The sequence below is a fragment of the Archocentrus centrarchus genome, chromosome 1 (assembly GCF_007364275.1).
Source record: "Archocentrus centrarchus isolate MPI-CPG fArcCen1 chromosome 1, fArcCen1, whole genome shotgun sequence".
Lineage (NCBI taxonomy): Eukaryota > Metazoa > Chordata > Actinopteri > Cichliformes > Cichlidae > Archocentrus > Archocentrus centrarchus.
In genome coordinates, this window is record NC_044346.1 from 38,071,732 (window position 1) to 38,097,866 (window position 26,135).

The 26,135-nt window shown below is 46.9% G+C and overlaps 1 protein-coding gene across 3 annotated transcripts; it reads right to left on the minus strand.

Moving 5' to 3' along the window:
- Window positions 1-1,197: 1,197 nt before the first annotated feature.
- LOC115783472 (protein AF-17) lies at window positions 1,198-25,791 on the minus strand. 3 transcript variants are annotated; one of them, XM_030734313.1, is made up of 21 exons: window positions 25,286-25,791; window positions 24,070-24,149; window positions 23,432-23,486; window positions 23,201-23,310; window positions 17,969-18,072; window positions 16,631-16,724; window positions 16,327-16,437; window positions 14,110-14,199; window positions 13,871-14,015; window positions 12,925-13,701; window positions 12,499-12,520; window positions 12,324-12,399; window positions 11,223-11,340; window positions 10,978-11,044; window positions 10,454-10,602; window positions 7,398-7,598; window positions 7,088-7,164; window positions 6,546-6,916; window positions 5,806-5,893; window positions 3,531-3,743; window positions 1,198-2,743 (listed from the first exon to the last, which is right to left on the minus strand). In XM_030734313.1, exons 1-21 carry the CDS (start codon window positions 25,392-25,394, stop codon window positions 2,708-2,710), a joined length of 3,093 nt encoding a protein of 1,030 aa, XP_030590173.1. In that variant the 5' UTR covers window positions 25,395-25,791; the 3' UTR covers window positions 1,198-2,707. The 3 variants fall into 3 exon arrangements, with proteins under 3 accessions (XP_030590173.1, XP_030590167.1, XP_030590182.1); XM_030734307.1 differs by having other exon boundaries at window positions 12,324-12,520; window positions 25,286-25,790; XM_030734322.1 differs by lacking the exon at window positions 16,327-16,437 and having other exon boundaries at window positions 12,324-12,520.
- Window positions 25,792-26,135: the final 344 nt, after the last annotated feature.

The following is a 26,135-nucleotide window of genomic DNA, read 5'->3' on the forward strand; positions in this document are numbered from 1 at the left end:
TTAATCCTAAAGAAGTTCTTCAAAATCCTTCCAACAAACCTCCTCGATGTTTTCAATAAAACATCGAGGAGGAAAAAGATTTCAATAAGAAATCCGGATCAACCCGAGCGGTGAGACGGTTCGGTGGCCACGACGGGACAGAAACGTTCCTGCTCCTGAAAGAGGACCGATCCCTGTTACAAAGGAAGGAATACAGTTCTGGATTCATGCAGACCCGAAGCTTTGTGTACTGAAGAACGGTGAGTTACCGTAATGACTGTGATCAGTAACACTGGGATGACCGTTTCATATTTTTCTATAGTGTCTGGTAACATTTTAACTCTTTCATAATGATTTTGTTTGTATATTTTTCATGATCATTTCTTGTCGTCCTGCAGATGTTCTGTGTCCTGTTTGTTGACTGCTGTTTGGACCTCACGTCATTATTGTTTTTCTTCCAGTTTACACGTAGTGGTTCCCAAAGTGTGGGCCGCGGCCCCCTGATGAGCCACAAAGCTACTGCAGGGGAGGGCCGCCATAATACTAGTTATAGTTAGATATTTATATAAATGTATTCATTTATATAAAAAATGAATTAAAACTGGTAACAGGAGGCGGCTAGTTTGTGATATTACTCTGACCTAAATTTAAAGCCCCAGTGGCAGGTGGGTCACATGTTGGTATTAGCACTGGGCAGTATTAGCAATTTATAGCCAACAGCCTGTGTTGTTTATGTTTTTTTGAATGAAAATTTCAAGGAAATCCATCACTTTCCCTTCTGCATGGGATTATCAGGTTTTTAATTAGGCTGCAGCACTCCTGACTTTGGGAACCACTGCTCTGACTCATCACTGACTTTAACACAGGAGGAATCACAGCGAGAAGCCGAGCCTGGTGCCAAAATGTAGATAAAAATGAGACCGTTCATGTGCTCCAGATTGTTTTGAGCAGCCACCTGTCCCACTTGGTGATATGACCCTTGAAAGTTTACCCAGAATGCACTTTTTCTCCAGTGAACTATCAGAACACAGACCAAACCTTCAGGGTACCACTGCTCGTTTCAGCTCCTCTACGTCATCAAACGGCTGCAGATTTGCTATCAAAACTGTCATAAATGCAAATATACTGATGCAAATAGTCTGTAAGTTGTTAAGGAAAATGTAAAAAATGTCACAGCCACCCCCCCACCCCCCGGGTCTCCCCCTTTACAGCCTCCCTGTTTCCTGCTGCCAACAGCTGCACGGCACACTGTCTCTGCAGCGCTGCAGATTCTCTTTTCTCAGGTCTCCGAAGCACAAACAACTCAAGAACGTCCGAACACAAAACTTACAATAGAAAATGCTTTGACACTTTAGTCACCACTATATACGCTTCACACGTTTTTCCACTGTTGAAATTATCAGTCAGCTATCAAAAGTAGAAATGGGTTTAGGAAGAGCGCTTTCGTTAAATAACATAACCCCCTCCGTTTACCCGCAATTAAAAAAAAAAAAACACGTTATCAAAGAAGCACGAGAAGAGAGTAAGCCTTTGGGCTCGTGGTTTCCTCTGTAGATCTAACATCATTAAGGCATTATCTATCCAGTATTGCTAAAAGAACAGCTAGTTGGTGGACATGAACGTAAAAGACTGACACTTCAGGACAGGAGTGCAAAATACTCATACAAAAAAAAAAAACCTGTTAGTCCCTAGCGGCCTACGAAGTACCGAGCGTCCTTTAGAAGGTACTGTGTGTTGATGGCTAATTTGCTCTGTTAGCTACTAACATGCAAAGTGCACATTTGTTTAGGAAAAAACTATTAATTTCTTGCTTAAGATTTCCAAATGTTTGGTTTCGCCTGCTTAATCTCGATAGCAACTGGAAGGATATAAAAGTCTGGAGAACCTCCGGCGGTGGTTCGGAATAAAAACTCGGTGCTCGCACGCCGATGCCGGTTGCTGACGGATGACGGCGGCTTTCTGGACACGCAGGCTCGGTGTCATTTTTACATTTACGTGAGTTAATACCTTAGAGCAAACACCAAGAGTTTTGTTTTTTTGGTGGGCATTTATATCCAGTGAAGGCTGTTGTGGTAATGAGTCTGCACAAAAGTCAACAATGAAACAGTCTGAGGTAATAACTAGCTTAATGTCGAAATGCCACTAACCACACATCAGAAATGACTGGATGTTTATCCTTTACATAATAAGTGCCCGTGAGAGGCTTCACATATAGAAGATCTGGATGAAAATAAGTGGGGTGAACACAAAGGGAAGACACAATATCGAGGAAGACAGTTGAGGTTGCAGGAAGTGGCAGAAATCCGTTTTTTTTTTTTCCTCCTCACTGACCGACTGAATGGAAACTGGAGGGAATTCACAGACAGTCAGTGCTTGAGAGGTCGCAAAGACTCCGACCTTAAGTTCACGAACTCTGCCTTCATCAGCAGCCCCATTGGTCTAGCTAACAAATTAGTGCAATTTAAGAAGAGACCACTGTATCCATGCTCTCTGAAAGCTGCCTACACAAAAAAAAAAAAACCCTATGAGAAGAACCTCTGATATCAAGAATTTCAAAACACGAAAAAATTCACCTTGACATTAAAGTCCATCCTGTTGTACATTCATAAAAAGAGGGCGTTAGAGAAAGATGACAGAGAAGGAAAAAGTCTCGTGAAGACGACCTCTTCACGGCGGCATGCGACACCTCATGTCTTCATCTGAGCTGCTCGCATGTTGCAGAGAAACATCAGCCGTTCTTGTCTCCACCCTTCTCTCCTGCAGCCTGAAAACACAAGAAAAGCAGAGTAGAAGGTTTCTGACAGTTTCACCGCCATCGAGTCCAAACTCCAGCAACGCCTGCGGTATAACAGGGTGTCCAGATACCAGCGAGATAAATGTGGACCTACATGTAGGGCCTATTCTTCTCTTCATTGGCTCCAGAAGTGAATTAAAAGTCCTTCTCTTACATACAAAGCCCTGAACAATCAGGCCCCATCATATCTTAAAGAGCTCAGAGTGCCACATTATCCCAACAGAGCTCTCAGACTGCTGGCTCACTCATGGTTCCTGGGGTACAGAAGTAAAATGGGAGGCAGAGCCTTCAGCTTTCAGGCCCCTCTTCTGTGGAACCAGCTCCCAGTTTGGCTTCAGGAAACAGACACCCTCTCTATTTTTAAGATCAGGCTTCAGGATCTCAAACTTCAGTATGTATGTTGTCCTTCTTAGTCTCCCTGAACTACTATTTCTAAATAATGTATTTTACTTACCCCCCCCCCCCCCTTTTTTTGTCCTTTTTGTGTGTTGTTTATGCTGCTGTCAGTTTATTCAGCCATATATGATTTTTACTTTATTATGTGCTGTTTGGTTTGTCTATATTTTGTACACTGTTGCAGGTACTGCACTTTGTTTCTGTCTTACCTGCTTTGCAAAAAAAGTTCAATAAATATATGTTTGAAAAAAGAAAGATCAGGATTCAAACTTTCCTTTTTGCTAAAGTTTATAGTTTGGGTTGGATCAGCTTCTATGTGTTGCTGGAGTTCTTCAGGAAAACCATAATGAGGAATACTCACTCCGGGCTTGTGAAGCGTGTTCTCCTGCAGACCGAAGAGCCCGCCTCCTTGGCCTCCCTGCAGGGGTGAGGCTGTAGCTGAGGACAGCAGGTTGGGTGACTGGGAAATCATGGGTGAACTGGGGGTGGAGGTGAGCGCTCCTGTCAGCGTGAGGCGCTGCAGCTCCCTCTGTCGCTGCTGCTGCAACATCTGGCACACCACCACCTGCTGCTCCTGGAGGAGGGCGAGAGGAGAGCGGCTTTAATGGACAAGGGGGGCGGTGCAGTGTTAGCGCTCTGTAGGCACCGTGCAGAGGTTTGCAGGCCCACATCTACCTGCTGTAGCAGTGCACTCCCACCAGGGGGCAGTGTTTGCCATAACGTGGAACCACTGCCTGTGTGGGCCACTCATGTTTGTGCTTTTGTTGGTCCTGTATCTCCTGCTGGGAACGCACAGAATGGACTGAGAACAGCAGCCACAGGCTGTCCCCGTTTGTGCTTTTTTAAAAAATATCTTTGCTGCTTTTTTTGCATCTTCCTCTTGTCGCTGAGCTCCACTGTCACTCCCTTTCCTGGCCTTCATCACCATTAGCTTACATGCTTTTTAGAGGGGGCCTCACAAGTGCACAACTGTTTCGTTTTAAACTGTATTTAAGGATTTCAAGGAAATCCCTGTTCCTCTTTAAGTTTAGGAATATCTGTGTAAAATAATCACAGTGCCATAACCGAGCAGCAACTCATTTTAGGACATCCTCACTGGCTCTGCGTCGTTTGATGCGACTTCCATTAAAAAACTCAAAGCTTTTTTCTTTTTTAGCACAACAGAGTACAGAGGGAGCTACTCTACTGCCCCAAATCCAGCTGTGAGCCTGCACCTTGATGAAGGCACCGCTACCTTAACCATACCGCCTGTTTGTGAGTGAGAACTCACAAGTTTCTATTTTAAAAATCCTTCCTATCTGCGCACTTTCTGCTTAGAGATTAAAACCGTGAACAAATGTAAAAACTACTTTCCTACAGCCGTTCATTCTGTTTCACTCTAACAGGGCAAAAGTGAAAGTATTCAGTTCTCCTCTGCCTTTGGTCGAGTATATCAAAGGACCTACATTTTACAGTCAAACAGGAAACCCGCCTGTTCCTATATTTACAGTGTCTGACTGGTTTGAACCCCCCCAAGCTTTCCTCACTTTGCAAGTCAAATAAGAGCGGCTGGTTCACTTCCTGATTGTTAGTGTCATTTTTGTCTTAAGAGACAATTTTAATTAGCTATATGAAGTCTTGTTACTAGTTAATATTACAGAATAATTCTCCTAATTCAAAGGCTCCAGTATGTTAAAGCAAGTTCTTATATTACACAAAGCAATCCATCTTATTTATAAAGTTAGTTTGCACTGAACAGAAAGTAAATATTTCTGAGAATTTAAAAACTTTTATAGCACATATTTTATTAATATTTAAGTGTTTATTAATGGGTTCAACTCAGCAGCACACTGTGGAAAAACCTGCAGTTCCTCTAACGGCCACTCGAGGACTCCCATTTTAAAATTACAGCTCTAAAGCTTAAAGTGGGCATTTATACACGAGTGGCTGCTTTGACTGACAATTACATACAGATGCAAACAGCTGTAGCTGCAATTATCAGACAAATAATGTGGCTTTCTCTGTGGTTATATGTACCAATAAATGTGTGGTTCAGTTTTCACGAGAGGAATTTTAGTTCTAGTTTTATATTTCTTTATGTCTGCTTCTTAGGACTCATTAGCAGGGGTCTGTCTGTGCACGCAGCTCACTAAACAAGCCTGCTCCTCACTCTCCAAGCAGGTGATAACCATGATGCTAAAATTCAGGCTTGAAAACGGGACTTTGCAGACCCTCGTGGCCCGGTGTCCTGCGGGTTTTAGATGTGTCTCTGCTTCAACACACCTGAGTCACATATAGAAGTCATTAGCAGGACTCTGGAGAACTTGACTGCATACTGAGGAGGTAATTCAGCCATTTGATTCAGGTGTGTTGGATCAGGGACACATCTAAAACCTGCAGGACACCGGCCCTCGAGGCCTGGAGTCTGAGAATCACTGATTTACAGTCTGTGGCTTAAAGTGACTCTATTTACAGTTGTGAAAGAAGCTTTGGAGACAAACGTTACAGTAACAAAGTCACTGTTTCTGCCTCATGAGTCACTCTGCAGGCAGCACGTACCACATCACAAAAATCTGAGCAGAGGAAAGTCTGAGAGATCCTGTGAGAAGATGCAGAAAGGTGAGAATGAGACAAAGCCATAAGGTGAGAGTCCTTACAGGTGTGAAGTTCTGTGAGGTGAGGAACTGCTGCAGCTGCTGCTGCTCGAGAAGAAGCTGCTTCTGCTGCTCTGACAGGAACGAAGACCTGAAACACGAGGACACGCAAGTCAAGAAGCACCAAAGCGTTTAAATATTTCCCTCAGACACAGATTTTGTTGCCAGCGAGGGACGCGTGCTTTCCTGAATGAATCTCCTGCTCTGCAAAGATGTTATTTGCTTTGTGATCATAAAGAACTGAACTGACTAAATAAATAACTGCGAGTGGGTCTTTCTTCCTGCCGGTGAACTCCAGCTCCACCTTTTCAGACTGCAGCTGGCGGTCGTTCTGCTGCGTGAACCTGCTCCCCTCCACCTGCTGCAAGTTCGGGTCAGAGCGGCCCGCCATCTCGCAGCAGCTCTTCAAAGCAAAACAACGACCACCGGCAGCTGCAGTCCAAGTCGGTGCAGTGTGGCCGACTGTGGGGAAGCAGCTAATTGATGCAAAGGACTGCAACAGAAGTGTGGCGAGCGGGCCGGCTGGTGGAAAAACACCTCACTAACATTTAAAAATAGGAGCGAGGGGATTGCTCAGTTCAGAAGGTGTTTATGTCTCAGATGGATTAAAAAAAGGGAAAATCTGAATTCTAAATATGTCCCTGGAAGTAAAACCCAAACCAAAGTTAAAGCCTTTAAGCTAAATAACTAAAAATCTTCCAGTTTTCTTCTTCTGCAGTTTTAAAGGTAGATTTGTTACGTACGGACTCGCACTCTTGGGAAGCTGAAAGCTTTGAGGCAGCGCCAGAGGGTTGAGCGGCGGGGGTTGGGGTCGCAGAGCCGGGAGCGTGGGCTGAGAGGCGTTCTGCACAGGTGACTGGATCACTCCGTTCAGACTGCCCAGCACGCCGTTCATGGTCAGCTGAGGACTTCCCGCGAGAGACGCCATGAGACCGCCCATCACGGGCAGAGCGGAGCCGCTGGCCTGACTCATCGCCCCCAAGCCGTCATTCAACCCTCGACCCAAGCCATTCAGCAGCGGCTGGCCGAAGGAGGCGGGGCTCTGCTGAGGAGGGGGGGTGCTCTGGAAGGAGAGAGACGAGCTACTTCGGGACGGACTGCCAGAGTGGAGCTCCTGGAACAGAAACGAGAGAGCAGCTTTTTAGCGAGTTTACTGTAAAATAAGAACACGAGAAAATCTACAAAGAGGCTTAAGAAACAACAAAAAACAAAAATATACTTGCTAATGGTGCCTGACAGGATTGCACGGTGATTTCAAGGTACGAAAGGAACTAAAGTTTCTCACCTCGGACGAGGTAACAAAGGAGGTGTCATTCAGGAAGCAGCTTTTGGACAGGGGACTCTTATTGGTGCTCAGGGGGTCTAAGGAGATGAGAGCCACAATCACAGGGCGAAAACTACCAAGTTTGCGCTGAACACCATTTTCTGTACTATCAAACTGATCCTACAGTTAATTAACATCAATAAATCATCTGTGTAAGCAGGTGGGGCTGCAAAGGGAGGACGAAGGAGTGCAGATAAAAAATGGAGATGGGACAGTGAATTATGCGTCCTGAAGTTTGGATATGAACGCGAACGGAAGAGCTTAATCTGACCTTGGGTGGATGACAGGAAGTTGATCTGGGCGGACGCGTGCATGGAGCCCTGGGTGGAGTGAACCTGCGGAGGGAAAGGCACGGCCAGCTCCGTGTTGAGCAGCTGCAGTCGGTCCTTCTTGGCCGTCAGGCTGAGGATCTGGTCCTGAAGCCGCTGGTTCTCCTGCTGCAGGGAGTGCAACGACTGGAGCATCTCCACAACTGCAGGGACAGGGAGACCCGGGTGAATGCAGGTTTTTGCCCAGGAAAGCAGGCACACGCTATCTTAAATTAATTATTAAATAATACTATACATGCATATATTTTCTGACAATAAGTATTGTCAGAAACGTGGATGCTAGTCGACGTTTTTCAGCTATCAGGCTGTGGAACCAGCTCCCAGTTTGGGTTCAGGAGACACTTTTCTTGTTGATAAAGCTTATCAAAAATCCAATCAGTTATACTATTTTACGCTCATGCTGCTGGAAGACTTCCCATGATGCACTGGGCGCTCCACTTGTCTCTCTTTCACTCACTACTGCATACCAATGACTGTGTTTTCTCTCTTCCCGACCCCCTTTCTGCAGGTATTTCTGGCTCAGGAACTCCAGCTGTGTCATCAGTCAGTACTGTTATTACTGCAATGATGGATCAGTTTGTTTGCGTTTCTTGAATCTGTCTGTTATCAGTATTAGAAGGTTATGGGTGGATCTGCATGATCGTCACATCTTCACATATACCTGCTAACACTGAAATAAGAAAACTCTGAAGACGTTGTCTGGATGTTTTCAAGAGAATATCACAAACAAATCAGGCTCCAGATATCCTTTTAGCTCTACGGATCTCTGGCCTTGGAGGAGGGATGTTGTTATTATTTTCACAATTATTGTATTTACTATAACAACCAGTTGGTGGTGCTCAAATAAAAATGAAGTACAAGCGTTCAGTCTTTTCTGTGTCAGCCCAGCCAGTCGGGGCAGATGGCCGCCCACCCAGAGCCTGTTTCTGTCAGCGAGCGCTCGATAACGTGAAACTTGTTCTGCTGGAAGTTGCTGCAGAGCCAGTTCGATACAGTCAAAGGGACAGAGCTGATGAAGGGTGAGGCTACACCGTTTGGATGTATCAATCCAAAACAAAACTTCAGTTTTTCTGCAGCTCTGTGTCATTTAATATCAATGCAGGATTAAAAAAGTCACGGCTAAACGATCACCGATGCACAGGGGGGACAAAGGTGGACCCAGAAACCTGTACTGGGCTTTTTTGAAGTCCTGCACCCTCTCACAGGTGTTTCCAATTATTCTGGCAGTCTGGGCCCCTGCCTGGGTTGAAGTCGGGCAGCGCTATGCTGGAAAATATTAGAGGTCACAAAACGAAGGCTGTGTCCTGAACCGATCCACATTTTCAGCCTTGTGCACCCTACTTTAAACCACTCATTCATTGCTTACTTTTTCTAATCATCGCACGATGCAAAAGTAGTTACACTTTAGCTTTAACTTTACTGTTTTAGCAGACTTTGGGGGGGGGGGGGGGGGGGGGGTGCTTATTGTGGGGGTAAGTCGAGTTATTTTATGCTGGGAGGCTTAAAAAAAGATACGCACAGAAGCTGCAGCTTGAGAAAAATCTGTGAAATAAACTTCTCATGCTTTCTCATGCAGATAAATATACTTAAGGTGAACACAGGGGGGCGTATCCTTTTATAGAAATGGACTTAAGTGCTATAAGAGCTGGGAGGTGGGGGGGGGGGGGGGGGCAACTATGGAAATAAAAAAGTTGTCTGCATGTCAAAAACAGTGACAGGGCTGAGTGCAGGAAGAAACAGCAAATAATAAATTAGAAACGAGCATCAGCTGATGAGAGAAAAAGTGAGTCAGAGTCAAAGGCAGGTGAAACCAAGCAGCTGCTGGAGCAGCTTATAGTATCAACGGCACATGTGATCCTTTTTTTTTTTTACAGTCATCATCTGCAGACAGCACCAGGCTCAGAGACTAGAGGAGTGTATGTGAGAGTGTGTGTTTAACCGCTTTGGCTTTAAATGAAGTGAAAAGTTTGTTTCTCTTTCTCACATTTGAAAGATTCTGAGAGGCTCAAAGAGGTGAAGAAGTAAGCAACACAAATAACCTGCTTCAAATATTAAAGGAACACTTTGAAAACACATCGAAGCTCAATGGGGAAAAAAACCCATCCTGCTGGATGTCTGCACTGATCTGGACTCAGTGTTAGGAACGAAAGGAGCCGCATTGTTGAAAAATGAAAACGATGAACCTACAGAGGCTGAATTCAAATACAACCCAAAAATCAAAGTAAAAATGATGCAGCAGCTCGAACATTTAGCTGCAGCAACTCAGAATGATACTCAGGAAGTTTGTGTCGCCATTTCCTGTCTCCCTCCACTGCTCATAAAAGCCGCTGTGGCCAAAAATACTGAAATACCCACTCATCACAACCAAGGTATGCAGAAGAGCACCTGTGAACATATAACTTGAAGCAGATGAGCTACAGCAGCAGAAGACCACACCAGGTGTCACTCCTGTCACCTATTAACAGGAAACTGAGGCTACATCAGTCTGATCAGCCTTAATTTCTGCTGTGACATTCTGATGGCGTGAACAACATGAAAGCATGGATCCACCCTGCCCTGTATCAGTGGTTCAGGCTGCTGGTGGTGTAATGATGTGGGGGATGTTTTCTTGGCACACTTTAGGCCTCTTAGTACCAACTGAGCATTGCGTAAAGACCACAGCCTACCCGACTACTGATGCCGACCATGTGCATCCCTTTATGGCCACAGTGCACCCGTCTCCTGACGGCTCAAATCATCTTAAACTGGTTCAGTGTACTCAGAGGACCTCCACGGTCACCAGATCTCAATCCAAGAGGGCAACTTTGGGATGTGGTGGGACAAATCTGCAGCAACTGTGTGAGGAATGGAGTTGAATCTACGCCAGGAAGAAATAAGGCAGGTCTGAAGGTAAAAGGGGGTCCAACAGTGTAACTAATGAAGTGCACGCTGACATGTTTATCCCCTCTTTCACCCTATGACACTTGGTTTGATATGCAGACCCACTGGCCTTACTTACTGTTGACTCCCATCTCCCCGTTGCTGTGTTTCTCCAGCAGGAGATCGATGTGAGAGCTGGCTGGAGGGACGTTCTCGGGACGGGCTCTGACTCCCGCGCCCAACCCGTCTCTCTGGTCGAACAGAAGAGGAAGACAGCTCATCGGAGACCTGTGTGTGGAGGAGGAGGAGGATAAAACCGACAGGAAGTCAGAGAGAAGCAACACGTCACAGCTGCGGCAGCTAAGCTGGGAAACTACCAACCAGCCTCTGTGGCTGTGGTTTGTATTTTTTTTAATCCACTCAGCCACTTTGATTGTTCACCAGCCGGCATTTTCCTGTTGCTGGTAATGAAAATGACAAAGGGGAAAATTCAGCCAAACCATCATCTGACAGATGAATGATGAGTCACTGATGGGTCATGCACTTATCTACCTGCTGACTCATTTCAATCAGTAAATTTGAAATGTGAGAATGAAGAATTGTGCTCAGGACTTGACATTAAAAAACAACAATAAAGATGAAAAAGCAGAGACTGAGACTCACTGCGAGGAAAGACTCTCTCTCGGCGAGTTCCCCTGACACGGGAAGCGACAGTCATCGAGGTCAGACTCTGAGAAAGGGGACAGACAGACATTAGCTGCTTACTGAAAGGCGGCGGCATCATCAGAGGATCATGTTTATTGTGCAATAACAGCAGAATTAAGGTCCGCATTCTGAGAGAGCACAAACTATGCGTGAAGCTTCTCTAAAGCCAACATTAGTGTCTCAATAAATAACTCGTGCCTCACCTGGCAGTGAGGTCTGGGCTTGGCTCAGTAGTGGCGGCAGTGTCGGGGCTGTGGAGAGACAGCTGGCGAAAGGCTGAGAGGAGCTCAGGCTGTAGGAGGTGCTGGAACCTGGATGCACCTACGAGACAGTGAACGTCAACATCTGGCTGACAGAGAAAGATAATCTAGGAAGGAAGCTAGTGCACGAAACGAAAATAACCCGACAATGAAGTTTTTATGATTTCCACATCTGTCCACTTGTTTAAGACCGCAGATATCGTCTGATTTCTTATGCTTATCCTGGGTGGGCTGGAGCCCGCCACAGACCGAGAGGCGGGGTCCACCCTGGAGAGGTCGCCAGTCTATCACAAGGCCCCCACAGAGAGACAAGCAACCACACACACCCACATTCACACCTACAGCCAAATCAGAATCACCAGCTAACCTCCACAAGCCGGTGGATTTGAACCCAGAACCTTCTTGCTATGAGGTGACAGCACTAACCTCTGCTCCACCGTGCATGAAAGGATTACTGCATTCATTCTTATGAAGCAGGCACACCCCTTTAATTTACAGAGGTGCATTATACCCCAACTCTAAAAGCCCAACTCAGTCACAGTGTAGTTCAGCTCGAGCCAAGAAAACGAAAAGAGACACTTTAAAAACACGATCCAGCTTAAAGGAGTCAAATTCAAACGTGGGTGAGCCTGTGTGGGGGCCGCGACGTCTGCCTGCAGCTGATCATTCAGGGCCTGCGACAGTCGGCTGTCAGCTTTGAGTCTCTGCAGCACCGCCTGGGGCTCTCTTCACCCCATCTGCACCCAGTGACTATAGACTGCAATGAGTCACTGACATGTGCCCACAGAGATCCTGCAGTGGAGGCATGCTGGCAGTGGCTAATATTTGCCTAAAAACACCTGCGAGTCAGAGACTAACCAACCAGGCGGGCCTGTGTCCTCCATCACCGCCTTTTCATGTGTTTATTGGTCTTAATTCATGATCATGATTATGATTTTCCTGTAATCCTCAGGGCCTGAACTTCACATGAAGCACTTTACTGACACAGATACAAAGTTTCCAAAAGGACCACAAACAAAACCGACTGTCCTCTCTGTGACGTACCTGCGTGTTTGACACAGCACTGACTGGCGGGAGAGACAGCGAGGAGTGGGATGGAAGGAGTCCTGAGGAGAGAGGGGTGCTACACATGCCCCCTCCCAGGGACAAGGAGGTGCTACACACCCCTCCACCCAGGGAAAGGGGGGTACTGCAGACACCCCCTCCCAGTGTGAGAGGGTCCTTGAGACTGGAGTAGATGCCTAAGTGAGGAAAGGGAAGGAAATAAAGGAATAAAATCTTATTTTCATCTTAGAAGTTGTAGAGAGCAAAAAGAACACATGAGCAAATCAAAAGGAAAGTAGGGCAGGAAATGCACACAGGCGCGTGCAGCACACTTAAAAAACACTATGTAGGGCAATCTCTTTGCCGCGCACAGATTACAGAAATATTCTGAGAGATTTAACACATATTTTAAAAGCAGTGCCAAGAAACATTTTTTCTGTCCAATCTTAATTCCAGAGGACTTTTCTGATACAGTGATGAGCAGCTGAGTGTAATGGAAACCAAAGTGCAAAGAGACGGCGCTGCAGTTTTTTTCCCTCACCACACACACACACAGGAAGCTAGAGGGCTACCACACACACGCCCACTCGCTCAGACTCACCAGAGCCGAGCAGCGAGTTGCCGCGGCCTGTAGAAAAACTACCAGTGGAGGAGGAGGAGAAGGAAGAGGAAGAGGTGGCGGTGGGAGGCAGCGTCGAGGGGAAGGCGGGGTGGGGGATGGAGGACGGGCTCGGGTAGAGTGAGGAGGTTAAGGCTAGAGGAGGCGGCGCTGTGTGGTGATGGTGGTGGTGGTGCTCCTCGTCCCTCCTCTCTCGGTTCTTGCTCCCCCGTGGGCGCCCCGGGCCGTGCCGGCTCTTCTTGTTGCCACGGTGCCTCCTCTCTCGAGGCAGCGGCGGCGGAAGCGCGGCTTTGTCCTCCAGGTCGGCCTCCTCCAGGATAGGTGGCGTGCTCAGCTGAGACGGTTTGCAGAGAGATTTGGAGGGTTTGTAGTCGCTCGAGGAAGAGATTTTTCGGATCTTGCCGCCGCTGCCGAGTCCCGTCGACGTGATGCGCATGATAGACCCGAAGGTGGAAATGGTGACTTTGTTCTCGAAGGGGCTGGAGTTGCCCTCTGACCTGTCGTGACCTTGTGACCCTGCTAGCGGGCCCTCAGCGGGGGTCAATGCTGGTGGCTTGTGGTATTTACAGTCCTCCTCCTCCTCCTCATCTTTATCCTCTTCCTTTTCATCCTCCTCCTCCTCCTCGTGCACTGCCGGCCTCCTGTGACGCTCCTTGCGCTCCTCTCCGCTGTGGTCATCACCCCCTCGGTCATGTTCGCGCTCCAGGCGGGAAGAAGATAAGAACTGATGAAAATCCTGAGCAGACGACAGGGAACCACCTTAAGGAGAAACAAAGAGTTAAACAGTGAAACATCCTCCCTCCATCTCCAGGGTTCAACATAACTGACGGCCCCGGCAGCCCGGGGCGAGTAAAAGAGCACGCTGGGCGAGCTAAGCGGCCATGCTTTCGGTCAGCAACGGTATCAGCTCGGACCCTTCCTGCGGTACCTGTGTTGAACGGACTGGAGGAGCAGGACGATGAGGAGCAGCTCTTGCCGGTGCTTCCCGTCTTCTTACTGCGATGGCTGTGACTGTGCGAGCTCAGCTTCTTGGACTTCCCCTCACCGTCCTTGCTGCTGTGGTGACCGGAGTTCTGTCCCAACACACACAGGTCAAAACGATCGTATTTAAAACACTGACTGAGGCATCGGGACCTCTCTGCATCACTGCGGGGTGGATTCTGATACCTTCTCTACACCGCTGGACGTCACAGAAGAGCTCAGGTTGTCGCTCGACTTCTTGTGGCGCTCCTTTTGCCGAATCTTGTCTTTATGGCTCTGAAAAAAACACACATACAAATACGCAGGGATCGGGCGTGTAAGAGTCACAGGATGAGCCTGCAATCAGGCCTGAGTCTGACAAACCAGCGAAGCAGTCTTAGCAGTGAGATCTGCTGGGATACACAAACAGCACACAGTGACACTAAAAAGCAGCAGAAACAATATTTCTACATGACTGCCTCTGATAACCACTGTCTCCAGTAACGGGTTTCCTGTCGCAGCAAATATATTTTATATCAGAGTATCTGAGGCGGGTAATTTGATCAACTAATATCTATAACGATTACAACCTAGGCTACAATCACCATAGCTGGGTGCCATTGAAAAGCTGCCATTGTCAGTTTCGCTGTGAGCGACGAGAATCACATGAAGGGCCGCCACGCACAGTTTACTGTCTGAAATTACACAACTGAGTCGATCTAAAACCTACAACCAAAAAAAAAGCGTTTTAATATGTAGTCGAGCAAAATTCTGTTCACAGCTCTGCAGCGAGACCACCTGCCTGCTCTCAGCAGCCCGTCTTCACCAACCTCAGCTGCCGGTGGCGTCTGCATGACTTTAGATCACATATTTTACCTGTCGCGAGGTTACCATGAAACAGAGCGCTCTGCAACAAAACCTGCTCTTACAGCTCGGTTACTTTGAGATTTCTTCGTTATCTGCACCTCCCCCCACTTCCCTGTCTGTGGATCCAGATCTCTTCTGGAACATCTGGATCTTCGAACTGTCTCGTGGTCTCTTTTTTTCAGCTTCAGCGACTCTGTTCTTTTTTTCTGCGCGTGCAGTCACACGGACACGGGCGCTACACCTTCACAGACTTAACTCGTCATCATCTGACGTGTGCATGTCAGGCTAACTGCTCATTCAAGTGCACTGAAGAAAGCGCTGCATGAATGTGTGTGAAGCAGGTAAACGCGGTCTGTAGTGCAGAAAAAAGAGAAGAGCGCTACATGAACGGCTTCCATTTGATTTCAGGTGTCTGAGGGCTGAGAGGACGGAGAGGTCACCGCGAGGACGGCACACATACTTCATCATGTTGCCAGTTTGGCACTTTTTAATTTGAAGCATTTTAATTCTTCATGACCAAGAGACCTTTCGGTTGTTGCCTTGTGAAGTGGATTGGTGATAACTAGAACCAACTTTCTTGTTTTGTTTAAAACAGCATATTTAATTAAAAAATGCACCGGGTGGAGAACGGGTGGAACTCCTGCTGTGCTTCTTTGTTTAGTCAGGCAGTATCATCTCCAGGTAAGAGGAAGTGATGCTGAGCTGCTGCACGATTACAGCACAGCAACATTTTTTTATGCTCACCACCAACAATTTATGACCGTCTCAGCTCATAATTTGTATCCAGTTAGTTTGGAGTCAAAGCTCTGAGCTCATCACTCCCTGCAATTTGGACACTTTGGAATTGGGAGTGATGTGTAAACATCCCCCCGGAGCCTACAGATGGGAGCGGTGAGGCTGGAGAGCACGATAACTGGGAGGGTGTGGCTGGTGGGTGACTAGCTCAGCTTACCTGTTCCAACTAGCTCAGAATCAGTCATTACGACTCACTCTTTCCCTCTGCGCCAACTCTGTAATTATTCTCTTGGTCTAAAACGAGAGTCCAGACTGACCGGCGTGAGCGGCGTTCTGGATTGTTCTTATGAATCTGACCGGCGCGGCGGCCCTGATGCTGCTTTTGTTACGTTTTGGCTGCCATGTTGGTTTTTCTGAAGCTGCAGATGACCAACGAGTGAACTTTGGATGAATTTGAATTTGAATGTTAGCAAGCTGCACACACACACGCACACATTAGTGCTACAGAGTTATAAAATCCCAGAATTTCACTGCTCCAAACAGTAAACCACTTCATTTGTCTGATATTTGCATTAAAAGGCGCCAACAGCACAGAAACAGTTCAGACCAGCCGGCAGCTACAGCACGACTCCAGCATCACGGCGGGTTTTTCTTATGAAGGGAGGAACTTGGACTCGGACCGACGGCTGTAAAGCTGGACACGAGTCCACGAGGACCGACCGACTTCTGCAGCCAGCCTTACGTGGACGTTAGAGGAACTGCAGCTTTGGGCCGCGCTCAGCTCTGGGAGGCTGCCTCTGATCTGACCACACTAGTGCTTACCTTCCTCTGTCTGTGGTGGTAGTGCGGTTTGTCCTGTGACGGAGAGCTAGAGCGCCCCCTGGAATGACTGAAGGAGCTACTTGTATTTTCACTAGAGCGCAACTTCTTCTGCTGTAAAGTCCAAAAGAAGAAAGAGCAAAAAAAAAAAACAAAAAAAACTTAACAGCTGCTGAAGATTTAAAGTTCGACATTAAACATAACTAAACATTTGACTTCTTTAAAAACAGCATGCTGCCGTTTTGCAGGAGGATTATCTGCTGAATTCTTTATTTGGGTTATAATATGATTTTGTTGCGTTCTTTACCATTTTGTTGTAGTGATGCTTGCAGTAGCCACAATACTTCACGTTATCAGCTTCGGGTCCTTCCTCCTCGCACAGCAGACCGGCCATCTGAGCACTACGGAGCAGCACGGGGTCGGGGAGGGGGTGAAACAGGAGAGCCAGGTTAACACGTGCACGCACTCAGACAGCGACACCTGCCAGAGTCACCTGAGAGCTTCAGTCGGTCGATCCAGAAGGATCAAATGTCAGGTTAGAATCTGAGCCGTTCATTTTCCCGGGATTTACTTTTAAATAAATCACGTAGCAGGAAACAAAACAGAGGCGAGGACGGTTCAGACGGTCCGGACTGTAAGTGACACAAAAGAAATCTGGTCGAGAATCACGTCTGACTGTGCGAGCAAACTAAAGCTGTAACCAAACACTCGACCATTCAGATATTTGTTCACTGAGCAGGTTTTCAGTTTTCAATCTCGGGATTTGGAGATTCAGTTTCTTTTCTAAGCTTTATTTTCAAAAGTAGGGCAAAGACACAGGATACTTACAGAACCAGGACAAGCTTTAACATGCGGACACACGTGGACAGATATCACATCAGTAAGTAAAAAGTAATAAACATCCATCCATGATAGCTGCCACAGGGCGACAGGTTACCAACACAGACAGACACACACACACATTCACGGCCAATATAGCATCACCAGTGAGCCTCACATGCATGTCTTTGGACTGTGGGAGGAGTGCTCAGAGAGAACATGCACCACAGTATTAACCATAGGCTGCACATAAAAGGGATTTACAAGTACCTCAAACCTGCATTCTTTCTAATGACCAGCAGGGGGCGACCCCTCTGGTTGCAAAAAGAGTTCCAGTGGTGCAGAAGTCTGAGAAAATGACCCTGATCAGTGACTTCACTCAACACTTCACTGATGAGTTTATGGTCTCACCTGTTAGTTTCAGGTCTCAGTGAAAATAATGCACTGCTCATTTTATAAACTGTGGTTTTATTTAGAGTAACAAATGAGGATAAAGGAGGGTGTTCATTGGGGTGGGGCTACCTTGTGACTGACAAAACATGCAGTCTCCAGAAGCCCCTACTCGTGGCCCCAGAAAGTTAAGATGGCCGAAAACGCTGACATCAAGGAGCTTTTACACACAGTCTGACACTGAGTCCTAACATCTGCTTGTTTTTGTCATTTCGGTAACAATCGGCTAATTAAATAAAAATAATCCACTACTCATCACACTTGGCCTTCTATGATGTTCAGCATGTTGTCTGAATATCACCATATCTGGACACACACACACACACACACACACACACACACACACACACACACACACACACAGTTCAGAACTCACCAGGTGACGTGGAAAGCTTGTCTGCAGCCCTGTCTGTTGCAGGTCATGCACGCGCCGCAGGCCGCCTTGCTCTCTCTCCCGTGGTCCTCACAGATATAACAAGTCTGTCGAAACAGCACAAACAGAGTGTGCAGGAGATGCAGGGACTCAGATACATCAGTCATCATCATTATTATCAACAACAGGTGCTGCATCGCTTTTCCGTCTGTCGATGCGGCGCGAGCAGAGCCAGCGTTTCTGCGTGACGGCCATCAAAGCGAACCATCACGATTGCGGTGCAGGAGAGATGAAACGCAGCTGCAGCTGCGGTGCAGATGATTAGGAAGTTTTGCTTGTCAAGACAACAGATGAGGTTTTCAAACAGACCAGTTTCTACAGAGAAACTGTCGAGCAGATGTTTGGGGATGTTGTAAAGAAAGCTGATCGGTCTGCGGACGGTCGCTACAGCTGCAGTTTTTACCCTTCTGTTAATCTTTGTCTTTGCCCCAAAGTGACGTGGTTAGGAACAAACGGTGCATACGCCGACACGACAAAAGACTCATATCAGCCTGTCTCCAAAAGACATGTAAGCATGCGCGCACACACACACACAGACACACACACACACACACACACACACACAGCTTTTGTACTTTGTGTTCAGCTTTCCCCAGCAAGCAGGGCTGACTGGTGGGGGGTAGAAGAGGCCTAGCAACAGGTGCGGGACAAAGGAACAGCGGGCTCTTTACCTTTTCACTTCGGCCCTCTCTGTTTCACCTTTTTCTCTCCCTTTTTCCTCCTCTCTCCGTATCCTACTCAGCTCTGTTTCCCTTCAGAGGACGTCTGCTGTGTAATGAAAGGCTGGAGACATAACTATACCAGGCATGTAAAAGGAAGAGTGGCTTCTCGAGTTTTCACTGTCCATTGTAACGTACTCTAGGAATGCGGGCAGCAAAGTCTGGATGAATGGCCCTGACGGGGGAAAGCTGCATGCAATTTACTGTAGCTGACACAGTAATATGAAACCAGGCCCTCAAACACTCACACATGTACATTTATATGCAGGCACGCACACAGACACACACACACACACAGACATAGACACACACACACACAGAGCATGTAAACGATGCAGAATGCAAGATGTCCATGAATCAAATATTGATTTCTTTGTGATGTGATCTGCTTTGAAAGGCCTGCTCTGGTGCATGCTGCACACCCTGCAGAGCTCCTCTGCACACACTCAGCTCTGTGAGCATCTGGTGACTGAACAGCTTTTGCAGCTTTGCCTCCGTACACAAGGACTGGAGTTACAAGGACCGGCGAGGCCCGTTCCCTCTTTATTTAATGACAGATTCATCTGATAAAAAGAACTCGTATTTGGTCGTTGTTCACTGGAACTCTCAATATGAGGTCCAAAGAGATGTGGACAAGTGAAGGAGGCCATCATGAGGCTGAAAAACCAAAATAAACCTACCAGAGAGAAAGGAACCACTTCAGGAGAGGCCAGATCAACAGTCTGGTACATTCTTATTAAAAATGAATGCAATGGGCACCAAAAGGCCTGAAAGACCACAGAGGTGAGCAGTGCCAGAATTGTTTCCATGGTCACCAGAATGATGGGAAAAGTGTGGAGAAGCAGAGAAACCGCTCATGATCCGAAGGATACCGCGGGATCTGTGGGTGGAGGAAGGGCTGTGACGTGGGCCCGTGGAACCAGGTCACTGGTGTTTACTGATGATGTGATTGCTGATAGAAGCAGCAGGATGAACTGTGAAGTGCACAGGGCCGTACCGTCTGCTCAGATTCAGCCGAATGCTGCAGAGCTGATCAGACAGACAGACTACAGGCAGGAATTAACTGCAAAGGAGTTTCATCCAAATGTTAAAAACAATTCACTGTGGTGGATGAATCCACTATTTTTCCAAAGTCTGGGACCAAAATAACCATAACTGAGCCGTCCTAATAAATGAGTGAAGTTACAGGACGGCCGATGCCCCATAACTTCACTCAAAAGCGTGTCCGTGCGTGACGGTCCTCAGCCAGGATGCAGCATTTAACGGTTCCTCATGTCAGCATGTCACTGACCACAATTCATGAATTATGCACGGAGATCAGCTGGAAGCAGACCTGAGGATATCGGCCTGTTGCACAGAAACGTTGGGACAGTTTATAAAAGAGGGATGAAAGGGGACGTCCTGAGGCCTGGGCGTAGCCGTGTGTTTGTTTTCTGTGTGGACATCAGCTGACCTGCTGCTGCTGCTGCTGCTGCTGCACTGAATACAATCAATGATGTCTAAGCAGATGTCACATGAGCTATATGACAAGAGCCACGATGGCTGCTTTCCAACTAAAGAGCTGCTAGCTTTGAGCTAACCCAGCAGCGAGCACAGGCACAAGCACAGCCCTGCAGACTAACCGGTTTATCCTGCTTCTGTTTACACTGACCATCTTACATAAAGCAAATAACGCTAAAGCATCATCATTCATTTTGCTGAAAAGATATTCAATAATATGAAACAATAATGTAAAAAAGAAAACACATTAACCAGCTGCTGGCAGCTTCTGTCGGCCCTGACACTCGCCTCCACCCACTCCACCCTGCCTGCACTCTCTTCTGTTGCTCTTTACGGTTGAGCCGGGTACTTAAACCCATCCACCTTCACTAGCTCTGCTGCTCCACCCGCCTCCCTCTCATTCACACACATGTATTCTGCCTTTGATCGCTCTTCTCTCCATGTAACAGCAGTGCAGGTGGCTTATGTGGAACTGAGCACCGAATCACAGCTGACATCATTTAACCCACCAATGAACCTAATTAGTGGACGAACGTGGACGGATCAGCTGAACAGTAAAATCATTTTAAGTTGTAGCATCTGCTGGTTCTTTATGTTAAAACTGTTAAATTATAAATCGATTTTTATTTATGTAAAAAAGCTAATGTGAACATTAATAAGGATATATATATATATATATATAATAAGAGATAAAGCAGCTTATTTCAGGAGCCGGTAATAAGCACGGGTCCAGACGTGCCGTTTGTGTCGATGAAGAGGCGACCCAGCACAGCGGCACACACTCCTCTCCTAAATTTACCAGCTTCATGTTTAAAATGAGTTTTTGGTCTTAATGCTCAACATCGGGCACATCGTTTTTGCACATTTTCTTTCAAATATAGCACTTTAAATATTAAATATCTAAATAATTTGACTGCATTCTGCTTTTCAGCACCGTTTAACACATTTTCCACTTTTTTTATAGATCGTTTATGACTTTTTTCAGCCTCCAGGAAGAATCAGCTGTCAGTGATATGAACACCAGAAAAACAAAGACAAATCACTTCAGGGTATTTTTGAATCTGTGTGCTTATGGGAAATGTACTGTTTACTAAACACGCCCCATCAACTACAGCTGGAAATCTCCCACATTTCCCACAAAGACTTTCAACAGCCTCCAGAGAACAGGCGTGACCTCGCCACGCCGAGCTCCGGGTTAGTACAGCACGTGTAGGTGGAGGCGACGACGGGGATGTGAAGCAGAACTGGTTTCCTGTCGAGGAAGAAGAGGAGTTGTGCCGCGTGTCTCCTTGCTGCACTGCATCGTGATTGGTTGAAGTCGAGGATGGAGGAAATGTGTTTCCATCTGTGGGACCGTTCACTCTGAAAGTCCCTGCTCTGTTTTAGATGACCTGTGATACACATGATCAGACCCCCTCCCAGTGCAACCTGTTTAACAGAGTATTACAGACGTATGCACTCTCTGTCTATACGTTACGCTGTGGAGGGTATTCAGTGACGTTCCCTATTATAAGAGTGCATCTTTAAGCCCACCCACCCTTTTTTTTAAACCGTTTATTGAATTGTGGTTTGTGGGGTCACTTTGTAACAACTGAACTTAAAGTTATGGATTTCTCTCCAATTATTTAGATTCAGGGTTCAAGGATTACAAAGAACTTCACATACAAAGACAAAAAAACGTATTTAAATCCTAAAAAATGCACAGACTGGTTGACGGAGGGGTCTGAGATTACCTAATATCTTTTATTACTATTATGCATTTAACTTAAGCCATCCGGTCCATTGGTTTCTTCCCTCTGAGAGCCCGCCACCTTAGTGGGGTACCGAACAGCATCTTTTAGTCCCACTGTCACCACTGCAGAGTCCAAACTGGCTAAAAAAGCAAAAGACTGCCCAATAATTACTCATCTTAATACAATCGGGATTAAAGCAGTTCGGATGTTTAATTTTGATCCATATTTAATTGTCTCTTCCAGTATCTGGTTGGACCTGAAGCTCTGCCACATTTTACTGGCAGGACTGGAAAGAAAACGGAGGGGCCGCTCTGAGTGACCCTCACCATGATGATATACCCAAAACATCTGGAGATCTTAAACATCAGTTTAAAAAAGTTAGATCTCTGCAGCTCTGCCCTCTTCTATCAGGGATCTTCAGACCTCCCGCAGTCGCCAAGCGTTCAGACACTTACGAACCCTGGGAAAGGTCACGGAGAGTTCTCCTCTGCTGCTCATGAAGACATGGGAAAGTGATTTAAGGTTAAAATGGGACGATAAAGAATGGGACTGTTTCTTAGGAATATTAAAATTCTGTCACGTGATGCACGGGTGCGACTTATTCCCTTTAAAACTGTTCATGGTTATTATTGGATACCACAGAGATTATTTAGACTTGGGCAAAAAGAAACAGGTGAAGTAACTGTGAGGAGGTTCATTTATTCCAGGCCTTATGCTCATGTAACAAAACTATAATAAAACTGTAACAATGTTCATGGGTTCTGGACCAGAATATACGAAATTATTTATGATGTTATAGGGATTCATATCCCGTACAGTCCCAGGCTATTTGTTTTGGGTAATGATTTGGAATTAGTGAAGATAAACATGTTAGGAACCCAAACTAGTATCATGATGAATGACTCTTCACCCTCAGTTTGAGAGTGGGTGGAGGAAATGGGCGGAGCTGCAGGATCTGAAAAGATGTCTCAGAGGGTTTGGAAGGCTGGATAATTATTTTAGAAATGAGTCTGTATGATGAACGTGAAACAGAACAACACAACACCAACACTGTGAGGTCTTCAGTGATCTCAGCAGACACCCTCTTTACTTTCAGACCTTCCTGTTTGATGAAGCTCATCGTCGGGGCTGGATCCGATCTCTCCTCATTTCTCTTTCCTCTCACTCCCCAAAATTCCTGTGGACTAATCCACCTTTCCCAATCAAACAGCGTGTGTCCGTACCTTGTTGTATCGCTCGTGCGGGACGTACTGCAGGATGATGGGCTCCATGGTGAGGACGTTGGCAAACTGCACCTCGGGGATGTAGAGTGCGCACACAACGTGGGCCCAGCCTGAGTGGAGGAGACATCGGCAGTGGGTCAGTGGATTGACGAGACTCATAATGAACCAAGTGGAAATGAGCACACTGGCTGTGCCCTCGGGAAGAGTGAGCGGGACAAAGATGCTATTTACCTCCGCTGTCTGTCCTCTTGAGGGCACCATCTTTGTGGGGACACAGCTCGCACCTCTGAGGAAACACAGGAGAGAGCAGTCTCATCTCGACTCTAAAACTTAGACCAGATTTGTGTGGCTGAACTATTCCAAACATGATCTGGAGGAAGCTAAGAGAAGAGGGCCAGCATGAGTTTATGACTTTCCCTCTGAGCTCTTTATCTTCAGTATTATGCTGGTTGGGAAGCTTTTATTGCACTTATGGTAATATAATGTGTCGACGTCAGCTTTTTTATTATTATGTCACCTCATCTATCTCGTGTCAGCTCCACTCTGCAGGCAAAGCGTGTGTGCATGAGTTGCAGCCGCAGGGATTGGAGCATTTCTGGATGCTCAAAAATACTCACTGTAACAGCCTGCAGGAGGAGGAGGAGGAGTTTAAATCAAGCCTGACGCAGCTTTAAACAGACCCCCAGACTGACCAACACAGCTTATTGATTTACGGATCAGTATTTGGTACTGACAGATACTCAAAGCCGAGGCATAGGTATGGTACGGGAGCTGGACGAGCTGGATCAGCACATCCCTGGGCAGACTGCTTGTAGAGGGTGAAGCAGGAATGGGCGGATGTGTTGTGTCATGCGTGTTGGCATACTCACCACACGTGCCGCCCGCTCTTGTGACTCACACTTCCGACAGAACCACGGGCCAGTGGGCACCTGCACGATGCCGTAGCATGCTGGGACAGACACACAAACACGGGAGAGTCATTAAACCAAATCTGGTTTGGTGGGCCGGGCCAAATAAAACACACGCACCACAGCCCACCTTTCCTTTTCATTTAAATAAGCGCAAATGAAAACATGCACATTTAACGAGTCATTCATTTACAGAACAGCCTGAGACTCCAGCAGTCAACAATGTGTTCATTAAGGATAACAGAGGATCTATAAAAGCACACGGGGAGAGTTTGGATATAATATTTCACTCTCTATAATTAAACTTGTCAGTCTCTAGAAATACTTCAGTACACTTTCACGCCGGTGTAGTAATGCTGGCATTACCTCTCTATGAACCGCACTGAAGATATCACTGACTTCACAGCAGTTTCTACACCTTCTAAAGCCTCTCAGTGACCCCCTGCGTTAATATAACGGATGATTTGAATACAGACATCATATTTTTTATTACTTTTCTTTCTCTAAGTTTAACATGTCTAAAACAAACGTCTCTTCCTGTCGGTGGTGTGAAGTGCTGCTGTCATCCTGATCGGATTAACCTTAAAATCCTCTTTGACATAACGCTCTAATTTGACCGGGACAGCCCTGGAGTCCCCCTCCTGCCTCCTCATCTTTCTTTATCAGATTTCAGAAGCACTTTTGCAGAGTTTGGGAACAAAAATATTATTAATTTTAAGAAATGCAGCCTGCAGATTTGTGCATAAACACCATCACTCAGAGGGCGGATTTTCGCTCAGAATAATCATCCTGTGTGGGGTCCCACTTCAAGTCGCACGAATGCAACAAAGCAAGTGGACACATGTAATGTCCAACCCGCCGGGCCTCACCGGGGCCGCAAAAACAAACAAACAAAAAAAACCATCGCAGTGTGCCGCGTAGCGGTCCGGTACGCACGGACCTCAAGGCGCCATCCGGGCTCGGTGTCACCCCGCTTGGCCCTGCGCGATCAATCAAGTGTGCGGAGAGGAAGCAACAACAGCACGCCTACCTACCCGCCCCTCCCGCACGCACACAGAAACACGCACGTAGGCAAGGACAAGCCTACCGACCTACCAGCGCCTCTGGCTGCCTCCAGCCGCCGGCTCGAGCCGCCACATCTGCCCGGTAATAACACGCTAACGGCGGCTAATGTTACCTTGGTGAACGGCGACGCTACAGCCGTGTCCATCACAGTAAACCAGCGGATTCTCAGCCCAGCCTCGCTCGTCGGAACACACGCAGCAACCTCCAACCATTTCCCGCATGCTGCTCCCATATGAAGAAATATATATCCCCTCCCGGCAACGGCTCAGACCCTGGCTAGGCCTGTCAGGCGGTCGTCCCACATCTTAACGCCGTTCCGGGCATAGTCTCGGGCCGCGCTCGTTGCGCAGTTTTAGCGCAGCGGAGAGCCGAAATCTCTGCGTGGGGGTTTGTGGTGCTTCTGCTACGTTTTCCGTGATGTCCTCCCCGTCCCAATAGATGCAGTGCGCATGCTCAGATAATCTCCGTCGGAGTAAAAGTCACAGCAAAGGTGGTAAGTTGTTGTTAAGCAGGAAGCTCTTTTTCACGGCGCGTTTCCAGGACCGGCGGCGGCCTCACGTTAACGACCCGGGGACGCACGTACCCGCACGCGCTCCCGTTTGAATCCGTTTTGTTCTTTAAACAAATAAAACGTGCATCGACCGGTCAGAACCGCTGGCTGCGCTCCGGAGCAACTGCGCTTCAACAGCGCCATCTGCAGGACTCCGCGGGGATCGATAACAGCAGCAATTACAACCGATTTCACCATCCAGCGTCCTGAGCCGAAATAAATAATAAATAATGATAAACAGATAACAAAAGATAGAGATTTATTAAAAACATTAATCCTGTGTGACAGCAGCCGAAACAGCTCAACACAATCTGAAAAACGAAAAATGTAAAATTACACAAAAGAAAGGAGCTCAATTAAATATAAAAATGGTAACATTTAAAAAGGAGCTCAATAAGTACTAATCTAAATA